This window comes from Sceloporus undulatus, chromosome 4 (assembly GCF_019175285.1).
Source record: "Sceloporus undulatus isolate JIND9_A2432 ecotype Alabama chromosome 4, SceUnd_v1.1, whole genome shotgun sequence".
NCBI lineage: Eukaryota > Metazoa > Chordata > Lepidosauria > Squamata > Phrynosomatidae > Sceloporus > Sceloporus undulatus.
Genome location: NC_056525.1, coordinates 40,737,786 through 40,765,214, shown reverse-complemented (window position 1 = coordinate 40,765,214; position 27,429 = coordinate 40,737,786). Strand labels below are relative to the sequence as shown.

The following is a 27,429-nucleotide window of genomic DNA, read 5'->3' as shown; positions in this document are numbered from 1 at the left end:
AAGATGGCATTTTACAACCATTTCTTCATGTGCAGTCAAGATAAGTGACTGGCATCTAACTAGTTCATACCCAGGGATTTCACAACAGCAGTAACTCCAAAGTACTGTACCAAGCTTTTAGTCTCTCATCCACTATATCATCCAGAACCGTGCTGAACTACATTCATTTTGTATGAGTTACTTTGCCTATATTTGCCTTTTTGCAGGTTTTGTCCTGAGAGCCAGCATGGTGTAGTGGTGTGTATGTTGGACTATGACGCTGGAGACCAGGGTCTGAAACCATGCTCTGCCATGGAAACCCACTGGGCAAACCTTGAGAAAGTCACACTTTCCCAGCCTCATAAGAAGGCAATGCCAAACTCTCTCTGAACAAATCTTGCTAATTCCATGATAGGTTTGCCTTTTTAGTTGTTGTTGCTGTTGTTGTGCATCTTCAAGTCATTTATGGCTTATGGGGACCCTAAGGTTATGGAGTTTTCTTGGCAGAGTTTGTTCAGAGGGAGGTTGCCCTTGTGACTTGCCCATTAAGTTTTCATAGCCAACTAGGGGATTTGAACCCTAGTCTCCATGTCCAGTCCAACACATTCAAACCACTACACCATGCCATAAGTCAAAAACAACCTGAACACAACAGATATTGCACTAGTTTTCACTAGGTCAAGTGGGCAGAATAGATGTACTAGCTGAGATGAAGTGATATGCAGCTTGCTTTCTGCTGCTCCAGAGAATAGGACCCAGAGCAATGGATTCAAACTACAGGAAAAGCGATTCCAGCTCAACATTAAGAACTTCCTGACAGTAAAAGCTGTTTGACAGTGAAACAGTGTGGTGCTATAGTCTTGTTTTATCCCCCGCTCCTCCCCGCCAAAAAACTAATTCTGGATGCAGAAAATTTATCATTTATCATTTCGGGAGTCAGTAGCCCAGAAAGTAACTTTTCTGCCAATTCTGTTCAAAGGCAACTGTTCGTGCACAGTGATCAGAAAGATGCTGGGCTAGGCAGATATTTCTGTTTGCTACAGCATGGCTTTTCTTAGGCTCTTAATCATGAAGCAGTCCCTTTCCAAAGATAAACCTTTAAATAGAATAAAGGTCAATGTAAAACCTTCACCATCCTTAGGACAGGACATTAGCGTAGTAGGACAAGTATTGACTACCAACCAGCCCATGAAAGCCATTAAGCAATTTCAAAAGAAAAGAACACATTCAAAAGTGGAAATGAAATGGAGTAGAAATATTTATTAAAACTAAAAGCACAAATCATGAACAAGGCTATTTTTAAAGGCACACACAGAAGTGCATTCCCCTCAGTATGAGGCACTGGAATTTGCTGTCCTTTCTGCTGCTTGGCCACTGAAATAACCAGATCTCCTGGCTGGGCACTTGTCAAAAAAGGTGCAATCCTTTAAGAACCATCACAGTATCCCAGCAGCCTTTACCCAACTCAAGAGAATTACCACTGCTTTCCCAAAATTCTTCACTTCCACAACCTGTTACATTAAAGTATCCACTTCTCTTGCTGGGACTGAAGGCATTTTCTCATCTACTGTGCTTTCAATTTTAATAAACCAATGGGACAAAAGCTAACGTCCACTTGGATCTGCCTAGGTTTCTCACAGGTAGTAGTAATACAGACCTGCCAGAAGGAGGTGTATCACACTTCATTGCTTCAAGAGATTTCAAGGCTTTTCAACATTATTAGTACTTTGGGCCATATTAAGTGCTCATATTTGGGTGAGAAAACCAGCAATACTCCCACCCAACCCTGGTTCTTGGGGTGATACCAATAGAATTTTCTGCAGCTGTCTCTAGGCTTCCATGCCTCAGTTCAAGATATCTGGAATATCTGAGATTCTTCTCTTGATAGTTCCCCAATCCATAAACACTGTTGCTCATAGGCTTACCTCCCTCCTCACCACCCATTTTATTCAGTAAAGTAAGTGCTTAGATGTCCCACTCTGCAAATATTGCTTAGAGGTCTAACAGCCTGTAGGTCGCTGTTCCAACAGAAGGATGGTTGTATGTTTACAAACTTCTGAGTTTTAGAGTCTTCTACCATGCGGGGCCAAATTGCAAAGAACAAGCTAATCTCACAGCCTCCTTCAAATGTATTTCTTGTTTACACCTTTATCCTAGGTGAGTGTTTTGTGCTCCTCGACTCCCCCTCTCCCAATACAGGAGCTTCAATAGGTTGGCTGTTTTCTCCATTACTAATGGGGCTGTGATCACTTTTGATGGAAGCAAAAACCTTCCAACCCACTGCTGCAAGGTGAGAGAAAGAGAGATGAAACATGTCACCTGAAAAACAATTACCAGACATCCCTCCACTGCAGGTGGTAGTTGAAGGCTGAAAAATGGAACAGCTTTTTAGTGACACAGTGGGAAATAAAACTATTAGGAAAGACAGCATCCATCTTACCTCTAAGAGATCAGAGACAAGAATAGGTTGCTGCTCACCACAACAAAGTAGAAAGCATCCAGAGCAGAATTGGAGAACCTATGGCCCTCTGGAATTTGACTCCAATTCCCCTTAGTCCTAACCAACGTGGCCTATAGTGAGGCATGATGCGGACCAATAGCTTAACATCTGAAGGGCTACAGGTTTTCCAGAAACAACTCCCAAGAACCTCTCCACATTACAGAGGAAAGATTATCAAGAAATACAAAAGCACGGTGGACATAAGTGCAGAGCTTGTGGTAGCTCTCATGAAAGCAACCAACAGCCTTCACTCCTTAGTATTTGAAACAGGAAAGTAAGGCTCTTCAAGAATAATGATGAAAAGGAATGCATAATGGCAGCCATTCTCAAGTAGTGGTTCTTGGGCTATATATTCTTATAGCCATTAATGATTCTTTCAAGACAGTGTTAGTTACAGATACCAAACTTGCAATGTGGTAGACTGAAAACTGGGGCAGTTAGCCACTCTCTCTTTATGCAATCATAGACTAAAGGGGTTCTCAGACCTGGAGTGGAGGGAACTGGTGTGGGAGACACACCACATACTTTTATTTAACCATCTGCTGTCTGATTAAGTTTGACCAAGGACTAATGGTGTATTTAACATCTAGAGAAGACCCAGTTAAAGAGAGGCCTCATTCCTATGTTTCCCCTCATCCAGGAAAAAAATGAATTTCTATTACAGTAACCCAAGACCAGAGGCCACAATGTGTGACAAGGACAGTAGCCCAATTCATTATTCTCACAAGCCCAAACAATTTGTTTTCCTCACGCAGCTAGGTCAAATGGATATAGTTGATCCATTAACCTACTGGTGCTGTAAATACTTCCTACACACATCAACTTCTTGGGCGCTATAGCTCCTCCTTTATCATACATGAACACACAGACAACACACACACACAATATTACAGCTGCCTTTTTGTAAAGCAAGAAAAGCTCCTATCAAGCAGGAGCATGCTTTGGTGAGTTCCAGTTAATTGAAATATATAGTACTTATTGAAACAGGAAGGCACCTAAGGGACAACACCAATCACTACCTTGTCATAGGCTTGGAAACATTACTTTTTTATACTACCGTGACCAAGGAATTCAGGGAATTATAGTAAAAAAAGAAACATTTTCAAGCTCTAGCTAGGTACAACTCTTAATCGAGCTGGTAAAATTTACTTTTGGACAACTAAAGCTACTTATCAGAATAGGTAAGTCAAAAAGAGAGTCATTTCTTTCTCATACTCACATACTAGCCTAGTCTTTTCCTCTCTCCTTCTCTCAACCTCCATCCCTCAAGATCCCCAAATATTTCTCTACAAGATGAACCTGAGGCCCACTTTCTACCAATAAATAGCATTTCAATACAGCAATCTTGACCAGTCACACTCCATCACGTGGATGGGAAACTCAGCAGACTCTTGTCACCAGATCCTAACAGCACTTCTACAACACACACAGGCTAACTCTTTCCCTCCAGAACTCCTTTCTTCATTCTTAATTGCTATGTTAGCTATTCTAACAATACAATATGGCCTCTTTCCACATACTTGGACATGTAGAGTTCCACCTCTTCCTCTGAAACTTTCCTTACCTTCCAGAAGTGCTGGATGGAGCCACATAAATAATAAATAAATTAATATGAAACCATGAGATCTGGACACCCTCCTCCCCACAAAAAAAGAGAGATTTGCACAGGAGATGGTAATACGGAGATAGAAGTCAGCATTTTCTTCCTTGCTTCACAATGGAAGAGCCAGGCAGTCCCTGAATACAAGGCATTTTCATCCATTCTTGGCTTACAGTATTATCTGGGCTAGAATCCGTTTTGCAAACTAGCAAGCCACACTGCCCTTCTTCTGCTAAAGTAAATGATCTGGCTAATCTCACTCTCTGCCTTAAGGGTTGTCCCATTTGCCTTTTTGGCCTTCTGCTCAGAAATAAGGACAATTGAGCCCACTGGCCACCTAGCCAAATATTTTAATAAAAAAATAAAATCCAACCCTCCCTTAGATATGTACATATTCCACCATGGGTTAGGCAGGATCAGAGTCATTCCAAGAAAGGGTGTAGCGGGATAGGAAAAAGCCCAAAATAAATAAATAATCTATACAGAACTCTCCTTAAAGCTTTGCCACAAGGACCTTTGAGAACAAGCTTGACACTAATATTCAGAAACAACTCACCTCATCATTCTTGTATGCCTTGTGTATATATATAAAAAAGCTCAACTCCTTTTTCCAATCTGAATTAAAAAGAAAAAAATTAACAGCAAAAAGCATGTCTGATTATCCAGATTGGTTCACTAGCCTGAGCAGCTCATTTTAATGAAAGGCACCCATGACACCACCCTGCTGAGTTCCACAGTCTTGGCTTCCTTTCCTCAACATGCCCATTATTTCACTACTCAATTACAAATCCTAGGTTCACATCATTCCAGCAACAGAATGTCCATCTATCCCTGAACTGCTTGTTATGTTTCAGTACTAGCCAGTCAAAAAGGTCTACTGTGTAGGACAAAGGGGAGCCAGATTATTGCTGACTGTTATTAGAAGTACCATCCCTATATCTTTCTCCCATAGTTGACTGACAAATGGTGTGCCTCCACATCCCTCTTAAAATGGCAATATTTAGGACACCTCAGCTGATTCACATCCCAAAGGAATTTTTGCTGAGAGTGACAAAACTGTCTTATCTTCTCCAAAGGAGAGCTTCTGCCCACCACATTTTCTAAGGCATGAAGGGGAACTGCTCACAGGAAGGAGAGCAAACCATGCAACAAAAGCAACCTGCCTGCCACTCTGTAGAATTTAAACTGAGAATTTAGGTGGAAAGATTAGTTCAGCCTGGACAAGGCAACTGTTGTTACAGCAACAGCACTGCTAGGACTATCCCTACAGAGTCAAAACATGGCACCAGAGATTTAAGGCAAATCTGCCCACTGACTCCTAGCCAAAACTACTTAGGGGCCTGGGCACAATAGGATTGAGGTGATGCCTGCCTGATCCTACATAAAAGATCACAGAACGAGGTCTGCAACATTCAGAGCACTCATCAGCTTCACAGTCACCTTCCTTAATCTTGGTGAGGTGACTCACAATGGGTGGACATCTCCAAGGACTGTATCCCACCCCTGCCCATTACTGCCCTTTGCCCCAGCCTACTCTTTCCTCCCCTGAAATCTGCTCCACAGGATGTTGGCCCAGGAGGCCACAGCTGGCCATATGGTTACATTCAGAGGTCAGCTCCCTGCCTTGGTGTGGCAGGATCATCTGAGTGGCATTCCATCCCCCACTGCCAGAGGATGCTCAAAAATCCAAGGAAGTAAAGTCTCCAAAGTCACAGTCAAAGAGCTCGCTGATGCCTTCCCCCTCCTCGAGCCCAAAGTGATAGTCCTGGGTCTGGGGTGGTGAAAGTGCAATAAATTCAGTAGGCAGGAAGCTTGAGAAGTCATCCTTGCCGTGGTGGAGCAGGGCATCTACAGAGGCCAGTGGCGAAAGGCTCACGTCATCTGCAGGGCATTTCAAAGGCAGTGTACTTTCTCCAGACAACAAGGGTTCTGCTAAGAGAAAGAGAAAAGAGGGAAAGGGTAAGAGTACGTAAGCTTGTTCACAAAATCAAGACACATAATGTAGTTATGCCTTTGGACTGGGACATGGGAGATCTAACAGAAAGCACAATGTAATAAAATTTGACAGAACTATTGTCATGTGCTATCAAGCGGACTTTGAGTTATAATAACACTACATCTTCCTTCATTTCAGATTGTCTCAACACAGAGTTTTCTGACTTACCAATGCCTCCTTCTACCCAGTACTAACAAAAGTTACCTAAAATGTAACTGCTGTTATCTCAGACATACCTTTTGCCAATGTCATCAACCCACCCCACACCCATCAAATTGCTGCTCCCCAGTAACTGTTCGGCACATTTAATCTGACGTCTCAGCAAAAGCCTGTCTGACCTGGGAGACCCTACCAGTAGCAACAGTGTCTGAATTCAGCATAGCCTCTCACTTCATGGAAGCATACAATCTCATGGCCATGGAAAAATAGTGCTAAAGCAGGTGACAGTGAAGAAGCCTGGTGACAAATGCTACTCTTGGATGCTAACTCCCAACAAAAATGTTTTGTTCCCTTCCATATCATACCTTGGTCTCCACTCAGCAGTGGCCAGTTCATTTCCTGGGAAGAGTGTAGAGGCACAGATGTGGTTGCAGTGGTGGTTGCTGCTGCTGTTTGTGAAGACTCAGGAGAAGGTTGCTCAACAGCCACTTTCTGTGGACTCTTGGTGGGGCTGCAGACCCCCGAGCTCTCTTCTGGACAGAGGAATACATCAATAGGGCCCTGAGTGCTTTTCACAGCAATTTGGAAAGCCTGGAAGAAAAAAGGTGGGCATGTGAGGATGCTATCAGGAGGGTGCAGAAATGTTTGGGGTGGTTGCTGTTACTTGCTTCCCTCTTGCAAAAGAAGAGCTTGCTAGGATTTTTTGTTTAATAAGAATGTATGAGACTGGGGAATCTATAGCCCTCTAGAATTTGATTCTAATTCTCCTTAGCCCGGCCCATAATGAGGCATCATGGGGACATGAATTTGAACAGCCACAACTCAGTTCTAGCATTGTATGAGGAACAAATCACAGCAACCTCTGTGACTTGTGGCTTGCTTCATTCATTTGGTTCTCCTGTTGCTGGTAAAGCCCCATAGCTCCTTTTGTTTTGCTAAAACACTTTCCTTCCAAGAGGTCAAGAGTCTGCATGTTGTTAGACTTCAAGAAACAAAGAGGCAGAGGAATCTGGATTTCTCTTTACATCTACTTTCACTATTCTGCAACTCCTTAAACTTAACACGCAAGAAGCTCTGTGGATTTCACTAGTTTAAAACATTCTTTTTGTTAATAGAGCAATGTGAGAGAGGCACATTCCAAGTGGCTTTTTAGGCAAAGGGCTCTACGTCCGATATGAAGGATGGTGCAAGTGTTGGATCTAGATGGAAATTAGAGGGGATTTGCAAGTGGCTTAAAAACAGCAGCTAAAAAGAAGGTGTGGTGCCTTATCCTACAAAGAACTGAACATTTTTCCCCTTGGAAAGACTTGTGGGTGGTGGAGTTGTGATTCTTGTTAACTGTCTGGTGTATTGTCCTGTTGGTCCAGACAGTCTACGAGAAATCAATATCCTACTATGAGTTGTGCTGTCCTTTTCAACTGTCCATATGTAGCTGGACTCATCTGCCTGAGCATCCTAGGTTGGGTTAATAGACTATTCCTTTAATTGTGCAGGAGTATTTGCTCTATATGGAAGCCCATGTGGTGTAGTGGTTTGAGCATTGGACTATAACTCTGGAAATCAAGGTTTGATTCCCTGCTGAACCATGGAAACCCACTGGATGAGTCACACATGGTCAGCCCCAGAAAACCCTGCCTTAGGGTTGCCATAAGTCAGAAACAACAAATTTGCTCTATATACCAGTATCAGAATGAGATTGATTTAACAGGAAATTAGTATGCAAAGGGATTTTGTAGCACTTTTGAGACTAACTGAAAGAATGAATTTGGTAGCATGTGCTTTCGTAGACTTGAGCTTACTTCCTCAGATGCATATCATTAAATGTGAAACATATCGAATCACAATTGGATATTTTTCAATAGAACCTTCAACATCCAAACTGGATTGCTTATGTGTGGATCTCTGCTAGTCCTAGCCATGCCATGGCTCAAAATGGACTGCAGCTCAGTCAGTATCACTTACACTCAAAAATCCCATGGCTAGATGGTCAAGCACAGCCATGTGAATTTGGCTTCTAAATGCCTGGTCCAGGAGTATGAGCAGTGTAAAACTGGGAAACCAGGAAAACTTACCTCTGCTGGGTCAGAGACTTGCATCTGTGTCTCCTGGGGGGCTTTGATCACCATCACCAATTGCTCAGATGGATCTACAACGCTGCGGAGATCTTGGCAAGTCACATAAGCTGAAGTGGGCTCAGTCAAGTTTTGCCAGAAGGAGGATCACAGGCTATGACACCAAAACTTAATGCTACAACAATATATATACCAATATCAGAAGGAGCTGGAAAACAGTCATACTAAAGCCTGCCATGGCTCTCCTGAGCACAGAAGGTGCTTATGTACTTGAACTATTAAGCACATACATTTCTGCCTTGAATGAAAACCCCTATGTAAACAGACAAAATTTTCCTCACTCTCTCTAACTTGGATTTTGTACATCCACAAATCTGCATGCAATTTCCCCCATCTTAAGACAGTTATGAGATTTTCTAATTGTTTCAGCACTATAATGACAATATTGAGATGTCATCCTCCATCTATTAATTTCTTCTTGACTTAGTAATTAGCATGAAAAGTAGAGTGATAATAATTTCCCATGAGTGTCAATGGTTCATCTTCTGTTCCACAACTTCCTGGGACAGTGTACTTTACAAAGATGTGGGAGAGGGGCTTCTCTGCTGTCACACCCTGGTGTTTGCAAGTCCCTCCCTTAGAGGCCTAGTGTGCTTCTTTCTGGCACCAAGTCAATACATGACTTTTTAGGAAAGCCTTTGGAGCTTACCCCTAATTTTGTCCAAATCTGTATACATACATGATTTTAAATTGTTTATTGTAGTTGTCAAATGTTTATACTTTTTTCACTGTTCAAAATTTCAAATTATTCAACTTGGTTTCATTTAAATTCACTCAGAAATTCTATAGGGTGGGGGCAAACAGATTAATAAAATAAATAATGTATTATTTAATATGACAAATAATAAAGGTAGCCACCAGCCATGACTCCATCACACATGCTTGCATCCATGAATGCTGACTTAAGGCAGAGGACAGAACTTAAGGTTCATTATTAGAAAAGGCTCAGTTACAGAGCTGCCAGGCAAAAATCAACAAGGAACATTTGACTGATTCATAACCAACCTTTACGTACTCTCATTCTCTCTCACTCACACCCTGCTCCTCTCCACTGGGATATACAGTCTTAACTAGCAACCAGACAGGGATTTTCCATGAACTCACAGGGTGGAGAGGCATAAATTAAAACACCAACACCCAGTTCGGGAATGCCAGGAGAGCAACTACCTGTTTGGAATTTGGGACTTGGGTTGTGCTTGGCTAACCCTGCAGATTGGCTGCTATGAACCTGTTTTATATCTTCCAGCTGGCTAAAACCACCCAATTCTCCTTCCATCTCCCTAAAGGATATTGCTTGTTCTCCAGGTCCTCGGTGAGGAGCTTGAATTGAGTAGTACACATCTGGATGAGGGTGTCCAGCTGCTGTTCTGCAGCCTGAAGATCCTGGAGCTCCTTCATTAACCCTTGGCAATTGCTGGGGCCTCCCACTGCAGACCTGCTACCCCTAGGAAAAAGAGAAAAAACAAGATGAAGAGATCGTATTTCATGACCTCCAGTCACCTGATGACTCAGGCTTCCAAACACATAAGAGAAGAGGACCAAAAAGCATTTCACCTGCTTCCACATAGTCAAAATTGATTCAGCACCTGGGTGCATACCCAAGTAGGCAGAAAACAGGTTCAACGAGCAGAACCTGCAAGCAACTGTCGCAGTGTGGTTTACTGCTGACTGTGATTCCAGCTACCCCATTTCCCTCCCCCTGTAATCCCCCACCCCGCATCATTCTGTGGCCATCAAATATGCTCTGGTTAATCTTCCAGTTTCCCCTTTAGGGTTTTCCTGCCCTGAATGTTTTGTGTAGCTCTGCAAATCCTGGAGTTCCCTAAGCTTGCTTTTTCCATGTGGGTGGTTTTGCTTTGGTTATCTAAGCAACTGAACTCAAAGCCTGAGCGTAGTGGAGCAAGTGCTTTGAAATCTGGTCATAATGCAAAAGGTCACTTGTTTGTTAGAAAAAAATTTGGTACTTATCATTTGATTATGGACAGATGAGATTGTAAATTTGTAGGACGTGTTTATAACAAGTAGCAACTACAGTGGTACCTCGGGATACGAAATACCCAGGTTACGAAATTTTCGGGATACGAAAAAATCCCATAGGGAATTATTGTTTCGGGTTACGAATGTTTTTTCGGGTTACGAAAAAACTTTTGGTGCTTTTTTCGGCTTTTTCGCACGGAATCGCGGCTTTTCCCCATTAGCGCCTATGGCAATTCGGCTTACGAAGGCTTTTCGGGTTACGAAAGCGGCCGCGTTACGAATTAATTTCGTAACCCGAGGCACCACTGTATATATTAAGAGAGCAAGTGGATGAGCTATAGTATAGCAGAGATCTGTTTATGGTAATTATAAACCAAGCTTCTATATAGATCCAATGCCCATTACCATATAAACAGATCCTAGTTCATCATCTTCAAAGGCATATATTCAGCTTGGTATTTAACTACATTGCACAATTATACACTCTGATGCCAGTAACTGCCATTACTTCATCCTGTGGAATCCTGGGATTTGTAGTTTCTTGAAACACATAGAAATCTCCAGTTGATTGCTCTAGTGACTGGTCACAAGGAATTCTAAGTATCTCACCAGTTATAAAACCCAAGATTCCACAGAATCAAGGAAGTTAGTGGTATCACCGTGCTGTAACTGTGTATGGGCACACCCCTGGTGACATACTGATGTGCATATCAATCTTGGAATTTTGGTTCAGTATATTAACTTATTGATCCAGCAATCTGAGTCAGAAATCCCACACCCAAAGACCCCACTCCTAGGCATGTTGAAAAGGAGAGGACTACTAAAGCAAAGAGTTTGGAGGGGGTGAAAACATCTAAGATCCCTCAGCTAACAGGCTGATGTGAACTGTCCACACCAAACTTTCCAAATTTTTCTCCCCATTCCATGAAGAATAAAATCTTAAGCAAGTGTCTATTTCATTATCTGGACTTGAACAAGTTCCTATTAATCTCCCTAGTCTTGTCACATATAAGAAACCTTTGGCAATGTCATAAGCCCTGCAGTTTTTACATTCCTAGTTTTCCATCTAAGAATCAATGCAGTTGTAAAAAGTGTGTATGACAAACAGAAAGCTGATCTAAGCATGCCAGGCATACATATCTGCTTCCTCCTGCTCTCGATCCTAAACTGCCTTAGTTCAATGAGGTGGCGTCTTCTGAAAAAATTAGAGCTTCAGAAAAAAAATATTAAGATCCCTCAATGTAAATTACCAAAAGGTTTTTAAAAAATACTGGAAAATTTAAAACTGGTCAAAACATGGAGATATGAAAATAGAAAGACAATGGGGCCAAGCAGATGGGCAGGAAAGAGCGGCCCAAAGCTGCTTTTTCCAAGAGTGGGGTGAGTCCTTGCTGACTGCACTACCCTTTCCCAAGACGGCTAGAACGCACATGTCATGACTGCATGGCATGGCATCAAGCCGTGCTGCTATGTACTTTTTTTACTTCTCCCTCATCCCTGTGCACCATTGCAGCAACAAACCACCTGCAACTGCCATTCCATTGGATGGCCATCCCTCTGAACCTCCATACAGTTGCATGTGCAGCCCATGAAGATGCTAGCAAGGTACAATCACGCCTCCCCTTCACCCCATGCGCTTTCTTGGAGTCGGTTTGTATTGACATCCATCAGAAATGTCACACTTTCATGTCATTTCTCTGCTGCCCCCACCGCTTGGATACCACAGCTTTGTCCTTTTTAAAAGCATACAGTGGTACCTCGGGATACGAAATACCCAGGTTACGAATTTTTCGGGATACGAATAAATCCCACAGGGATTTATTGTTTCGGGTTACGAAAGTTTTTTCGGGTTACGAAAAACTCCGGCGCTGTTTTAAATGGAGCCGCGGCAGAGCCGCGGCTTTTTTCCCCATTAGCGCCTATGGCAATTCGGCTTACGAAGGTTTTTCGGGTTACGAAATTAGCCGCGGAACGAATTAATTTCGTAACCCGAGGCACCACTGTACCTGAATTGGTGTGTTTATATGCAGGGGATTACGATAGATCGCTCCATCAGAACTGCTCTGGCATCAGTGAGTTTATATGCAGGGCTGAAGGTTCAGGAAAGAGCGAAAAAATTCAGCTTCTTTTTAGCCCAGCTTTTCCCCTCTTAGAGTGGCTGCAGTGCAGTTTCTGGCCGCTTCATCTAAACACCACAGCCCCAAAGCAGCCTGAAAGTGCCTCTTTTTGCCCATCTGTTTGAGGCCAATGCTTATTTTTCCAAAAGGCACAGAATGTTTTTGAAAACTGATATGTTTTGTGTATTGATATATTGACTTTTTCAGATTGCAATCCAATGGCCCTGGTTTTTAACAGAGTAAGGGCAAGTTTTAGCTGTAGATTGAATGAGACTATTTTGCAAATGAAAAGACAGTGGAAATTGTAAAAAGAAATTGATTTTGGGGGGATAATTTGTATGAAGGAACTGATATTAGAATGGTGGAGAATACTAGGAAAGCATTTATGACATGATGTTTAATTCAATATAGTAGTGATGGGGGGGAGTGGCAAGAAAAGATTCAACCAATCTTAGAGGAAAAGAAAAGACGATGAGTTAAAAGGGTTTCCTTCAAAGATCTTAATCAACAACCAATACAGTGACAAGTATCCAATACAGTGACAAGTATCAGTGCTGATGAGGGATAAGATGGAGAAAAAGTTGAGGTATGCATATAAAAGAATTTTTAATTTGCAAATAAACTAGGGATGTCACTGATGTACACATTACAAAGAGAGAGAGAGAGAGAGAGAACAAAACAATTCCAAAGTTGCAAACAGGTAATGCTGTGATAATTGACAATAAGAACATTCATAAAGCATTTCACTGATTTTATTCATCTTTATACAAAAGGCAAGAAATTTTATGGAGAAGTTGGAGGAATATATGAACAAGTAGAATCTTCCAAAGATTTCAAATGAACAGACATAGTCTAAATGTGCCTAATACAGTAAGAGAAATTTGTGATGCTATTAAGATGGGAAAGACACCAGGGTCAGATGAGTTGTTGGCATTTTACTGTACATTGAGCCCTCCATACCCACAGATTCTTTATCCATGGATTCCACCATCCACAGCTTGAATATATTCTTTAAAAGTATAAATTCCAAAAAACAAAAAAACAAAACAAAAACAAAACAAAACAAAAACCAAAAAAAAACCCCACCTTGATTTTGCCATTTTCTTTAATGGACATCGTTTTACTATGCCACTGTATTTAACGGAACTTGAGCATCCACAGATTTTGGTATCCATGGGGGTTCTTGGAACCAAATCCCAGTGGATATCGAGGGTCCACTGTATTATAAATGTTTTTAGGATGAACATATAGTCCCACTTCAGCAAACAATAAATTTGACTATGCAAAATGTAAAGATACCTGAGAGTTGGAAAGAAGCTAATAAAACATTGACACCTATAGCTCATATTGATTCTGGCTGATTGTGCAAAATCAGTGTAGATTTTTACCAAAAGGATAACTGAGACACAATATCAGAAATTTATTAAACATATAGGAATACCTAGAAAGGCACAATGAGAAACAAGTTGCATTTATTTTTATATTTATTTGATGTGGAAAATGCCTTTGGTAATCTGAACTAGGTTTTTCTGTTTAGAGTCTTGGAAGAAATGTTTTGGGAGATAATTTTATTAAATGGGTTATATTGCTCTATTCTATGCAAAAAACACAAATAATAGTTAACGAAGAATTATCTGATCTATGTGAGATACAAAAAGGAGCAAGACAAAGATATCCACTGTCACCACTTTTCTTTATTTTATTGTTGGTTGTTTTAAATAGAGATATAAGGCAAAATGAGAACATTAGAGGTATAAGGATTTAAATGGAAGAAGACAAACTAAAGACATTTGCTAAGGATTTGGTGATTACTTTGGAAAATCCACTGGACAATGTAACCAGATTAATGGAAAATTTAAAAGATTCTGGGGGCTTGGCAGGGTTTAAGATTTATGAAGATGATTGCTCTGGTGCCACAGCAAACTACAAATCCCATAATTCCATGGCAGTGAGCCATGGTAGTTAAAGTGGTGTCAAACTGGATTATTTCTACAGCATGGATGCAGCCAGTCACTCAAAACACCAACTGCAACATGCTACAATCCTCCAGAGCAGCAGACATCAGGTGGTATAGAGATTCAGGCTCTAGAGCAGTGATTCCCGAAGTGGGCAGTATGCCCCCCCAGGGGTGGCACAAAGATCCAGGGGGCAGTGAGGGAAAAAGTGGGCATCAGGGGCCTTTAGTAAAAGTGTTGGTGTATAAAAAAGACAAGAGAAATCAGTGGCCTTTAGGACCATGTTGGGGATGAGGGTTGCATGAAATTTCTTTTCAGGGTCTCTTAAAACCACTACAAAGCCTTTCTTTGTGTGGTGGTATCTCCTGCTCTTCACCTGCATGTGTGAGCTCACTCATATCTTTCACTAGTAGTGGCAGGAAACTCTTGCAATGGTTGGGTGCAAGGCATCATTTCTGTTGCTTGGAGCAACACCATTCTGGGACAGACTGATTGACTGGAGCAAGGAGTTAAATCATGTGATAGTGGAGAAAAAGCAGCAGCAAAAAGGAGCTTTCAAGTTTCAGACCCTGCTTAAACTTGTGTGCTCCAGCCTGCTCTTGCTTTTTTTCATCGGACAGGCTGAGAGAAGAGGTCTCCAATCCAGAACATGTAGCCTCTGTAAAACCACTATACACACACAGGCTGCTCCTCTCTCTGCCCTGATGAAGAAGGATTGAGAGTCCTTCCTCACTAGTGAGAAGCTTTCCCCTTTGCACTTAGTCACCTTGGGAGCAGTGATCCAGCAGCTGGCTGAGCAGTGACCATGAAGCTTGTTGCCCGTACTGGCCTTTGCTACAAGGCTGAAATGGGTAAGTAGCTTCTCTGTCACTGCTTTGCCAGCTGCATGGTTTCTGCTATGACGGTGCAAAGAGAATAGCGACCAAACAGCCAGTTGAGCAACAACTAAGAAGCCTCTTGCTTGCGCTTGCCTTTACCACAAGGCTGGCATAGGCAAGAGGCTTCTTGGATGCTATTCAGCCAGTTGCTCGGTTGCTGCTCCCAAAGTGAGTGGGTGGGAAAGGGAGCAATGGCCAAGATAGGTTGTTATAAATTTGCGGGGGGTGGGGGGGGCACTAGGGTTGTCTCCCAAGAGGAAAGGGGAAAAGTTTGGGAACCACTGCTCTAGAGCATGCCTAACCCTGATGTATGCCCCTGAAAGTCAGAGAAGCTGAATTAAGTTCAATACAGTTACTGTTCTTACCCTCTACTTTGCTCTGACCAGTCATTTCCATACTAACAAAGTTATTTATAGCCTACTTTTCTCCTGACATAAGGCCAAAGGGAGCGCACAACAAGGTTAAAACAAAATACAGCTATTGAAGTTTGAAAACAATTTTTACAAATATATTTACCCATGTATTTCACTCCACATATGCTGAATATGAACTATCATATTAAAATGATCTGTTGGAGATATAAAACTACAAAAACTAGTTATCTTCATATTTGTGGGGGGAGATGTGGGAAATTTAAACATTCTGAAACTTTGTGTTATCTATAATTAATGACTGAACAGGAGATAGTTTATCTCAAAATCTAAACACTTTCCTATTATCCATATTGGCTACAACATTTACTCACAATGATTAGTTCTTTACTCATGACAGTGAAAATATGCATTGCTTATTTTACACAGACTGAACAAAAAGATGGTGCTTTGCACAATGCTTTTGTGACCATGTGTTGTTTTTTAACTTGGCGCCATCATTTTGTTCATTTTCTACTGTACTGTATTCTATATTAGTCATTCGTGGTGTTGTGTGTTTATAATACAAATATAATACAGTCAGCCCTTCTTATACACGGATTTGTTATACACGGATTCAAGCATACACGGTTTGAAAATGTTCCAAAAAAAGTATAAATTTCAATGATCAAACCTTGATTTTCCATTTTTATAAGGGACACCATTTTGCTCTGCCATTATATTTAATGGGACTTGAGCATACACGGATTTTGTTATACACGGCGGATCTTGGAACCAAACACCAGTGTATAACAAGGGTCCACTGTACTAATATTTGTGCTTATAAAGTAATATAATCTAAAGCAGTGATGGCGAACCTATGGCACGCGTGCCAGGGGTGGCACTCAGAGCCCTCTCTGTGGGCACATGTACGTCGCCCCAGCACAGAGTTTGCCAGAGTTTGTTACTAGAAAGCCAGAGGGACATGGCACTTTGCAATAAATACATGGGTTTTGGGTTGCAGTTTGGGCACTTGGCCTCTAAAAGGTTCACCATCACTGATCTAAAGTAATATGGGTTATGTATTTCAGTGATTTCCCTTTTTGACAGTGCTTTGTTCCATAACCTGATGAATATGTAGAAAACTACTGTAGGTGGGTTTATTCCGCCACACAGATTTTATTTGTATTGATCTTCTCATTATAAAATAGGAACAGAGGCATAGATATTTTTCTTAAGAGAAAAACGTAAGGGGATGGCAAAGGATGTCTCTTGTAAGTAATGGGAGTAATTTCTAAGTCCAAGAATAGTGTGGGGGCAGCCACAAAGAAGGCCTTCTCCTGCATTCTCAGCAACCGAGGCTGTGATGGCAGTGAGACGGGGAAATGCCTCCCCTGCAAAAGGTCAGACACACTCACACTGGAAAACATGATCCTTCAAATAGCCATTCTAGGAAATATTAAACATCACAATCCAAGTTAGCCAACTTGTGGCCCCCTCCGGATCCTGATGGACTGCACTTCTTTATTTCATTTATTACATTAGATAGCATTGGATATATTGTTGCAGTCCAACAACCAGAATGTGTGTGTGCTGTATAACCCATTTCTGCCTTAAGAGACTTAAACCAACTATAACCTTCTACTTACAGCCACTGAATATGATTCTTGGACTTCTTGGTGATTAGCTGGATCCCTTCCAGGACATTTGTGATGTCATAGATCCGCCTTTTCTGCACTTTCAACACATCTGCAGCCCAGTTGAGATCCACAACTCCATCAGGAGATTGGCTCAGCAATTCCAGAAAACGTTTGGTGGTCAGATTCAAAGAGGTTTCATAGCGAGATTTCTCTCCAGGAGACTTCACCCCTAGAGATTAAGGAGGACTTCATTACACCTCATGATATGGCTGATGTTCACACCTGTCCTGCTGAAGTTATGAACCTGCTGGTCTATATCGTGAGATCAAGCTGCTTTGCCAAAGATGACTCCTTCTTGGTTCAGACCTTAAATGGAGCACTTCCTACTTTACCTGCCACCTTGCAGTCAGTATTTGAAGCACCAGAAAGATGGGGGGGAAATGAAAGCATTCAGCAAACTCACCTTCCCCTCATGACAGGAGAGAGTACAGGGGTTCAAAGGGACCTACTTTAATGCTACGTAAACCATAGCCATTCAGTTCTGAAATTGTGGAAGACAAGAGAGGAGCAGCCAAGCTATTTGCTTTTTACAAAAGGGGTAAATAAGAGTGGAAACAGTTACAAGTTGCTAAACAAAATTCTTTACTGAGCACAGGGAGCTCATCCACCAATAAATTACACTGAAATATAACCTGACCCTTGAATCCATCATATTTGCACAGATCTTTGCCTCTTACCTTTACTAACACAAGCAGAATACATTGGATCAGGACGGGAATTGTGCAGCCTTCCAGATGTTGCTGAACTTTTAAGACTCAAAAGCCCTAGCCAATACAGTGAACAGTGAGGGATCATAGGAGCTGTACTCCAGCAACACTTGGAGGGTGACACAACTTCCATCCCTGCATTGGATGAAGTGATGAAAGAGTGATAATGCTCCTCGCATCATCATACTTGGTTCCTTAAAGGTTCCAACAACCATTGCCAACACACTTTCATGTCTCATCTTGACACCCTTTTAGGGAGGGAAATTTGCATTTATGGGCCAGAAAGCTCACGATTTCAGATGGCAGTTTCAAGGCTCAAAACAAGTTTTTCTATTATCACAACATCCCCAAATAATTTTAATTGTCACTTTTTCATTTTGTCAAGCATCTAAAATAAGGTACATAATAGTGCAATCACAGAAGTGCACAAATCCACAAACAGCAGATGCTCCTTCAGAATCTGCTTGCTTTTTATTCTAGGTCAGACATGGGGAATCTTGGAATCTCTAGATGCTTTCAACCACAACTCCCATGATCTCTTACTGCTAGTGATGTTCTGTGAGCTGTAAGCAAGGATATTCATAGAGTGAAAGGTTCCAGCATCAGATTTAGATGGGCAACTAGTTATCAAATGGTCTGGTGAATGGCAAAGGGAGATGCAAAGTTCTTACTGGAAGATGCAGTAAAACCAGCTTTTGTCAGAGACACAAGGCCTACTGTTCCTTCACTGCTTCTTCAAATCATGCAGCCATATGTCTGAACAACTCTGAAGCATTAATCACTATGCTCTTTGTGAAACTGGATTCCCTGACTGGATTCCAAATTCTAGAATCCTCGTAGTCAGAAAACCCTTGTAACAAGCCATCACGAATCCCAAATATCGCCATAACATGGACAAGAAGCCAAGAATTGCTCTTATAGATGAGAACCTTGACTATGAACTTGAAAATCCATAAAGACCATTTCATCTCTGGGTTCAAAAGAAAGAAACTGAAGAAGCACATCCAAAGACTCAAAAGCTTCCTTGATAGTCCCTGCTTCTAGACCCATACACTGTCCCATTAGCAGAAATGCCACACCTATTTAGCCTCTGGGCTGAGGAACCCAGATAGAACTGGAGAACAAATTAAAGCATAACGGCTCTTTTCTGCCTACCTTTGACAGGGTTTCTAGCTTTTCCTCGGCCCTGAATGTTCTCTGCAATGTACTGGTGGTCAGTCTCCAAGTTTAGCTTCCGTTTTACCTGAAGAAGAAAGAGATGTCTTCAAAAAAAGGCACAAAAAACAAAACCGTTTCAACTTTACAGTTCTTATGGTAGCTTAAAAAGAAGGATAAAATAGTTATAACAATTCTACTTACATAGAGAGCCAGCAATATAGTATCTCTACCATAGAAAACCAAATATCTGTATCTCATTTTAGCTGTGTAACTTCAAGTGATTTCTGACTTATGCTGACACTAAGGTGAACCTATCACAGGATTTTCTTGGCAGGATTTGTTTGGCAGGAGGGGGTTGTCTTTGCCTTCCTCTGAGGCTGAGAAAGTGTGACTAGCCCCAAGTTTCCATGGCTGAGTGGGGATTCAAACCCTGGTTTCCAGAGCTGTAGTCCAATGCTCAAACTGCTACAAAATGCTGCCCTCTATCAAATAGCTTGGGCACAATCCAACCCAACCAGCTTTATGTCTTTACTTTTGACAAAGTTTCCTAGATCCCTTTTGTCCCATGTATGTTTTTCAAGCCACATGTCAACCATCCTATATCTGTGCATTTCATTTTTACTATCTGTTACCTTGCATTTCTCCCTATTGAAATTCATGTTGTTAGTTTTGGCCCAACTCTCTAATATGTTAAAGTCATTTTGAATTCTGATCCTATCCAGTTTGGTGTCATCTGCAAATCTGATAAACATGCCCTTGGCATAAAAAGGAAACTAGTATCCAGAACTTGTGCAAATAAATTGAAATACAGAGAAAAAACTGGTTCTCAAAGAGACTGATCCCTAAGGGCAGTTACTCTTTTTAGATAAGAGATGGCTCAGGAAGGTGACTCAACTATTCATTTCTTGACACCCTGGCAACATAAGGTCCTCTGACCACAGTGTACTGTCACCCTTCCTTTTTTTTGCGACATCGGCTCAAAGTAGGGAGTGAGGAAAACATGTATTCTGCAACCCCATGTACAATCAAATGCTCCTACCTTTGAATGATACTTTCAATGCTCAATGTCAACAAATGCTAAATATTTAACCTCTTAACATTTGCCTGAAGAAAATAACCCCATGATTACTATTTAATGGAGAACCCCACCCCCTGACATTCTCCAGTAGATACTCCAACAAGAATGTCTAGCAAAGTGAAAAGAGAGAGAACTGATTTGTGCAAAAAGAAATTAGGACTTCAGCTGCAGCATGGTGGCTCAAGAATCACACTTGGAGAACTATTACAATAATTGATTGTGATGGCACATTTCAGTGAGGGAAAGAAGGATGAAGACTAGACATCAACCAACATAGAAAATGTTAAGATGGATGTTTCCACAGAACCCATGAAGACTGGTGCATCCAAAGTGAATGAATCCCTCACCAACATGCCATTAGTTCCATTTCTGGGAAAGAAAGAAAAAATCTGAATTTAACACATCAGATGAGTTGCTTCCAACGTTATGTTAGTAAAAGAGTGCCTGAGATGGTGTTCTACTAGCACTTATATAATAAATACTAATTGAACTGCCAGTACAAACAGGACAAGCAGCACCTACCTTCACAGCAATAAACAGTTGTTGGAGAGTCAACAAAACCAGGATCAAAATATTGTATTTAAACTTGCACAAGGATGAACGCAGGGTTTCCATAAGAAATAGAAGCTTTGTGCCCTGACCTTCAGATGTTTAGGTCTTGCATAATCTCTCATCTTTGGCCGCTGACAGAAGGTAATGGAGACTGTAGCCCAAAACATTTGGAGGACACAAAGTTGGGGGAAAAGTTGGGGTAGCAGAATGACACTGTTAGCTAAAACATATAGTTCTTCCATGTTAACCATATTAAATTGTTTGGAAATTGAGCAGGAAAAACTCCACTGAATGACCACTACAGTGAACAAGTTTGATGCAGGCATTCAGAATAGGTAAAAAAAACAGACAATAACAGGAACAATCAGGAATCTCAGAATCTCAGAAAAGGCAAAGGGTGCTCAACCTGATGATAATGGAGCAGAGGACAGAAAAGAGGAATTTCAGCACAGAATAAGCAAAGAGATAGTACAGGAATACCTGTTTAACCTAAACGAATATAAGTCTCCAGGACCAGATGAACTACATCCAAGGGCATTAAAAGAACTGGCAAATGTAATATCAGAGCCATTGGCAATAATCTTTGAGAAGTCCTGGAGAACAGGAGAAGTGCCAGCAGACTGGAGGAGGGCAAATGTTGTCCCCATCTTCAAAAAAGGGAAAAGAGAAGATCCCAACAATTATCGTCCAGTTAGTCTGACATCGATACCAGGAAAGATTCTAGAGCAGATAATTAAACAAAGAGTCTGTGAACATCTAGAAAGCAATGCCATAATCACAAAAAGTCAACACGGGTTTCAGAGAAAGAAGTCATGCCAGACAAACCTGATCTCTTTTTTTGATAAAATTACCAGCTTGTTAGATGAAGGGAATGCTGTGGATATAGTATATCTTGATTTCAGTAAGGCCTTTGACAAAGTTCCCCATGATATTCTTGCAAACAAGCTTGTAAAATGTGGGCTAGACAAGGCAACTGTTACATGGATTTGTAATTGGTTGACCAGCCGAAGCCAAAGAGTGCTCAACAATGGCTCCTTTTCGTCCTGGAGAGAAGTGACCAGTGGGGTCCCACAGGGCTCTGTCCTGAGCCCAGTGCTATTCAACATCTTTATCAATGACTTGGAGGACAAAATTGGGGGCATACTTATCAAATTTTCAGATGACACCAAATTAGGGGGAGTAGCTAATACTCCAGAGGACAGGATCAACATTCAAAATGACCTGAACAGACTAGAAAACTGGGGCATAGCTAACAAAATTAAATTCAACACGGAGAAATGTAAGGTACTGCACTTAGGGCGGAAAAACGAAAAGCACAGATATAGGATGGAGGACACCTGGCTGAATGAAACTACGTGTGAAAGGGATCAGGAGTCCAAGTAGACCATAAGTTGAACATGAGTCAACAGTGCGATGCGGCAGCTAACAAGGCCAATGCGATTTTAGGCTGCATCAATAGAAGTATAGTGTCTAGATCAAGGGAAGTCATAGTGCCACTATATTCTGCTCTGGTCAGGCCCCACCTGGAATATTGTGTCCAGTTCTTGGCACCACAATTCAAAAAGGACATTGAGAAACCGGAGCGTGTCCAAAGGAGGGCGACTAAAATGGTGAAAGGTCTGGAAACCTTGCCCTATGAGGAACGACTCAGGGAGCTGGGGATGTTTAGCCCGGAGAAAAGAAGGTTAAGAGGTGATATGACAGCCCTGTTCAAATATTTAAAGGGATGTCATATTGAGGAGGGAGCAAGCTTGTTTTCTGCTGCTCCAGAGACTAGGACCCGGAGCAATGGATGCAAACTGCAGGAAAAAAGATTCCACCTCAACATTAGGAGGAACTTCCTGACAGTAAGGGCTGTTCAACAGTGGAACACAATCCCTCGGAGTGTAGTGGAGTCTCCTTCCTTGGAGGTCTTCAAGCAGAGGCTGGATGACCATCTGTCGGGGATGCTTTGATTGTGATTTCCTGCACGGCAGGGGGTTGGACTGGATGGCCCTTGTGGTCTCTTCCAACTCTACGATTCTATGATTCTATGATTCTAGGAGATAATGATGAATTGACAAATTAAGCTGAAATGGACTGCTAGCTAGCAGCCTACAAAACATTATGATGTCTCTTTGCCTTATAGACTATCTTTTGTGTGTTTAGTTTCCCAGACTGGTCTCTTCCAGCAGAAGTTTTCTTGAGTCATGGCAATGTAAAATCCATCTACTGTAAGTCAGACCAGTCTCCAGACACCACAACACACAGCCAGTACTAGTCCAGACCCACAGCAGTCTGAAGACTCTAGATCAGGGGTGGGGAATGTGTGGAACTCCAGATGTTGACTACAACTCCCATCAGCCCTTGACAGCAATCAATGGTGAGGGATGATGGGTGTTGCAGTTCAACATTACCTGGAGGGTCATATGTTCCTCATCTCTGTCCTAGAATAAAGGTTCCTTCAATTGTCAATGAAAGCAAGAATTAGTAAATTGGAGCATCATAAATCAGCAAGCTTTTTCTTTGTTGTAAAACCAGAATTTCTAGGAAGCCTGGGTAGAAAGCTATGGCAATAAGGCAATTAAACCAGTTTAGATCTGCAAAGTAGACATGCCCTATGGATGCTTTCACAAGTGATGCCAAAAATGCCCTTTGAAGGCAGGTGAGAGTTGGAACTAGTGAGCACAGTTAATGGAGCACACAAAGCATTAAGACAATCATTTTTAACTCAGCCCCCCAAAATATTGCTTTTTAATGCAAACAGTCTGTTCAGTGTTTTCCTGTTCCTGTCAACAGAAACTCATTTAGGGTATAAAGAAATGATACATTCAGCCTAACTCTTCCTATATCACAGTAGGCATATTATTTCTACAAGCATAAACACATCAATGTATGAACATGTGCTACCCCACATAATCATAGTATACACAGAAGAAATAAAGATTTATTTAAACAGGGCATTAGTCTTTAACGGAGTATATCTGAAAGGTCTTTTAATGAGGTCTGCTTTTACTTTGTTTCATATATTTTTAAAACTAAATATGGTATTTTAATATGGTTGTCTATGTAATACTTTTTTTAAAAAAAAACAACTTGTGTACAATACATTGTTTTAATTGTTTGATTTTTTTAAAATCTTGTACTATAAGCTGTGTTGGGTTCCATATCAGGAGAGAGGCAAGTTATAAATTAATTAAATAAATAAATTTAGGAATTTTCTCAGTTTTTTATGCCTTGCCTCTTAGGTATGAGAATAGATAAAGAGAACATGTAATATATAAACTTCATATGAGACAGAATAGGACAACAATTTCATGCACAATTTTTTATGTGTATAAAACCTCAAAATATGTAAAACCATTTACAAGAGCACCTCAATCTTTACACCCAGCCCAAACACTAAAGCAGAATCCAAGATACAAAACTCAGATTAGGGTACACTTTAATGATCTCCAGAATGTGTGTTGCAAAAAATCAGGGTGGGAAAAGGAAATGCGATGGGGTTGTGGTGAACCGTAACCAGATTTGATCTTACAGGAATCTAATGGCCTCGCTGTATATTGAGTTGTGATGGAAGGGGAAGATTCAGCAGATACTGAAATGTGGCTCTATTAGGTTGCAGGACTGGGTATCAGATTCCATCCACTCTAAGCAAAACTGAAAAATCCCAAACAGTTGCTTATCTAGCTTCCAACAAATATAAAGATAGCATGTAAATGTGTTATGTTTGCCACCAAAAAAGTTGATGCTGACTCTCCAAAACTTAAAACCAGCACCTTAGAATGTGATGTGTTTTCCCAGTAGGATCCAGGGCATCATTTACTCCCTCCACCTCTTTTTCCAATCTACAACTACCTTATATGCCAGGAATTATCCAAACCATGGCACTGCCACCATCCATCCATCACAGGTTATTCCCTCCAGCCCACCCACAGCTTGCACTCAGCTGTGCTAACTGGGTGGGGAAGCCAGACATCTTCAGTCCTTCCCAGAACAACAGGCACCCCAATGAGACAACACAAAGTAAAAGCTCATTACAAATTCCTGACCCAAACAGTAGACCCTACAGTTAAAACAAAGAATCGACTGTAAAGCAGCCGCCTACTGCAAGCCCCTCAACAAAAAGGGCCTCTGTGGGAGGAAGATGTCAAACTAGCAGAAAGCTTTGTGACCATCACCTCCCTCGCGCTGCCTGCTGAGAAAGAGCAGGGACAAGGATTGCTATGCTAGTCCACCATGCCCCTTGCAGTGGGCAAACTCCAACAATAGTTTTGGCTCTCCCATGGGTGGACAATATGGTCATGGAAAAATGGAGCTCCTTACTTGAACTCAGCAGTTGTCTCCTTATAGATGATAGTAAGTAATTTAAATCACCAAATCCCATTTCCTTAATCTTCCATAAGTTGGAAGATTCTCATACCTCTAAAGTGATCCGAAGCAGCTTTATTTTGGACTGTCTGTATGGGCCCCAAGTGTGATAAAGCAGTTAAAAACAAACAAACAAACAAAAAAGTTTTGGGCTGAATCAACAGGTTATAGTGTCCAGATCAAGTAGTGCCTCTCTATTCTGCTTTGGTCAGACTTCACCTGGAATATTGTGTTCAGTTCTGGGCATCACACTTCAAGAAAGATATCAATAAGCTGTCCAGAAAAGGGCACCCAAGGTAGTCCAAGGGTTGGAAACCAAGACTTATGACAAATGACTTAGAGAGCTGGGTATGTTTAGCTTTGAGAAGCCTGAGAAGTGACATGATAGCCATCTTTAAATATCTGAATGGATGTCATGTGGAAAATGGGGTAAGCTTTTCTGCTGCTACAGACACTAGAACATGAGCCAATGGATTCAAATTACAAGAGAAGAAAGTCCACCTAACAATAGAAAAAACTTCTTTATTTTAAGAAATGCTCCAACAGTACAACAGACTGCCATGGAGGGTGGTAAATTCTCCTTTGGATATTTTTAAACAGAAGTTGGATGGCCATCTATCAAGAGAACTTTAGTTGTACATTCCTGCAGGTTGGTCCAGATAGCCCTTACAGTCCCTTTCAATTTGCTGATTCAATGTATACTAACACATGGGACCTCATTATCATCCATTCATTCAACTTGCTAGCCCCAGCTTTTTTCATTCTTGATGCATTTGGTATGACAGATGCAAAGGAGAATCTAGATACATACAGATATCTAGATACATACAGGTATATACCCTCTCTGGCTTTGCTTCACCAATGAAGATTCAGGAAAGACTCATCCCGCACTTTGTGCAAGTGCGTTGGTGACTAAAAAGGCCAATCCGGGATAAACAGGTCCAGTTGCAGAAAGCACAGCAGAAAGTCTCCTTGAGTGATGTTTCCGGGTTGCGATTCTTTCTGCGTTGTCGTTTCTCTTCAAGATTCATTCGGCGTGAGCTTTCAAAAAAGGCTGCAGCATCGTGGATAGTGCGTCTCCATGCCTCCAGATGCGAGGCCAGGGCAGACCATTGTTGGTGATCGATTTGGCCAAGCCTGAGATGTTGTTTCAGGGAGTCCTTGTATCTCTTCTTTGGAGCGCCCCTCTTACGCTGACCCGTGGTGAGTTCACCGTAGAATACTATTTTTGGGAGGCGATGGTCCTTCATCCTAGAAACATGTCCTGCCCAGCGCAGCTGCGTCCTCAGTAGCATGGCCTCAATGCTGGTGATTCCTGCTTGCTCAAGGACAGCAACATTCGTCATAGTCAGTCCAGTGTATATTTAGAATTGTGCATAAACAGCGCTGATGAAAGCATTCAAGGAGTCGTAGGTGCTGGCAATAGGTGACCCATGTTTCAGACCCATAGAGGAGAATAGACAGTACAATGGCTCTATACACACTGATTTTTTGTGCTTCGCCTCAAGTGTTTGTTACTCCAGACTCTTTTGTGAAGCCTTCCGAATGCACTATATGCCTTTGCCAGTCTGTGATCGATCTCTTTATCAATCTTGGCATATGAGGCGATGATGCTTCCCAGGTAGGTGAACTGCTGGAAGGACTGAAGCACAGATGTGCCTACAGTGATATGGGGATGGTAGTGTTCTTCCTGAGGTGCCGGCTGGTAGAGGACTTCCGTTTTCTTCAGGCTGACTTCCAGTCCAAAGAGCTTTGCAGCTGTTGCAAAACAAGATGTTAGGAGCTGCAGAGCTGCTTCTGTATGGGCAATGAGGGCAGCATCGTCAGCAAAAAGCAGCTCGCGGACTAGATAGTTTAGAGTCTTAGTGCGGGCCCTCAGGCGGCTTAAGTTAAACAGGCTACCATCAGTACGGTAGTGTATATAAATGCTGTCTTCTTCTTTGAGATCTGCCGTAGCCCTTTGGAGCATCATGCTGAAGAAGATTGTAAATAGAGTTGGAGCGAGTACACAACCTTGTTTCACACCATTAGTTATTAGAAAGGGCTCCGAGAGAGAGTCGCCATATCTGACTTGACCTTGCTGGCCTTCATGTAGCAGGATGATCATTTTGAGGAATTTGGGGAGGCATCCTAGTCGTTCCAGGATCTGCCACAGACCTTTTCTACTCAGTGTCAAAGGCTTTGGTGAGGTCGACAAATGTTACATAGAGTCCTTTGTTCTGCTCTCTACATTTCTCTTGC

At 41.7% G+C, this 27,429-nt stretch overlaps 1 protein-coding gene across 4 annotated transcripts in view; it reads right to left on the bottom strand.

Annotated features, from left to right (window-relative positions):
- Positions 1-903: 903 nt before the first annotated feature.
- The window catches only part of E2F1 (E2F transcription factor 1), a 33,245-nt gene continuing 6,719 nt past the window's right edge, over positions 904-27,429 (bottom strand). For 3 of the 4 annotated variants that reach the window (XM_042463886.1, XM_042463889.1, XM_042463888.1), the window contains exons 2-7: positions 19,206-19,293; positions 17,293-17,512; positions 9,658-9,810; positions 8,307-8,421; positions 6,600-6,825; positions 904-6,011 (exon numbers count right to left, since the gene is read on the bottom strand). In XM_042463886.1, coding sequence (XP_042319820.1) covers positions 5,758-6,011; positions 6,600-6,825; positions 8,307-8,421; positions 9,658-9,810; positions 17,293-17,512; positions 19,206-19,293 — 1,056 coding nt within the window. In that variant the 3' untranslated portion in view covers positions 904-5,757. The remainder of the gene's footprint in view (positions 6,012-6,599; positions 6,826-8,306; positions 8,422-9,657; positions 9,811-17,292; positions 17,513-19,205; positions 19,294-27,429) is intronic. The other variant, XM_042463887.1, reaches the window with a different exon arrangement.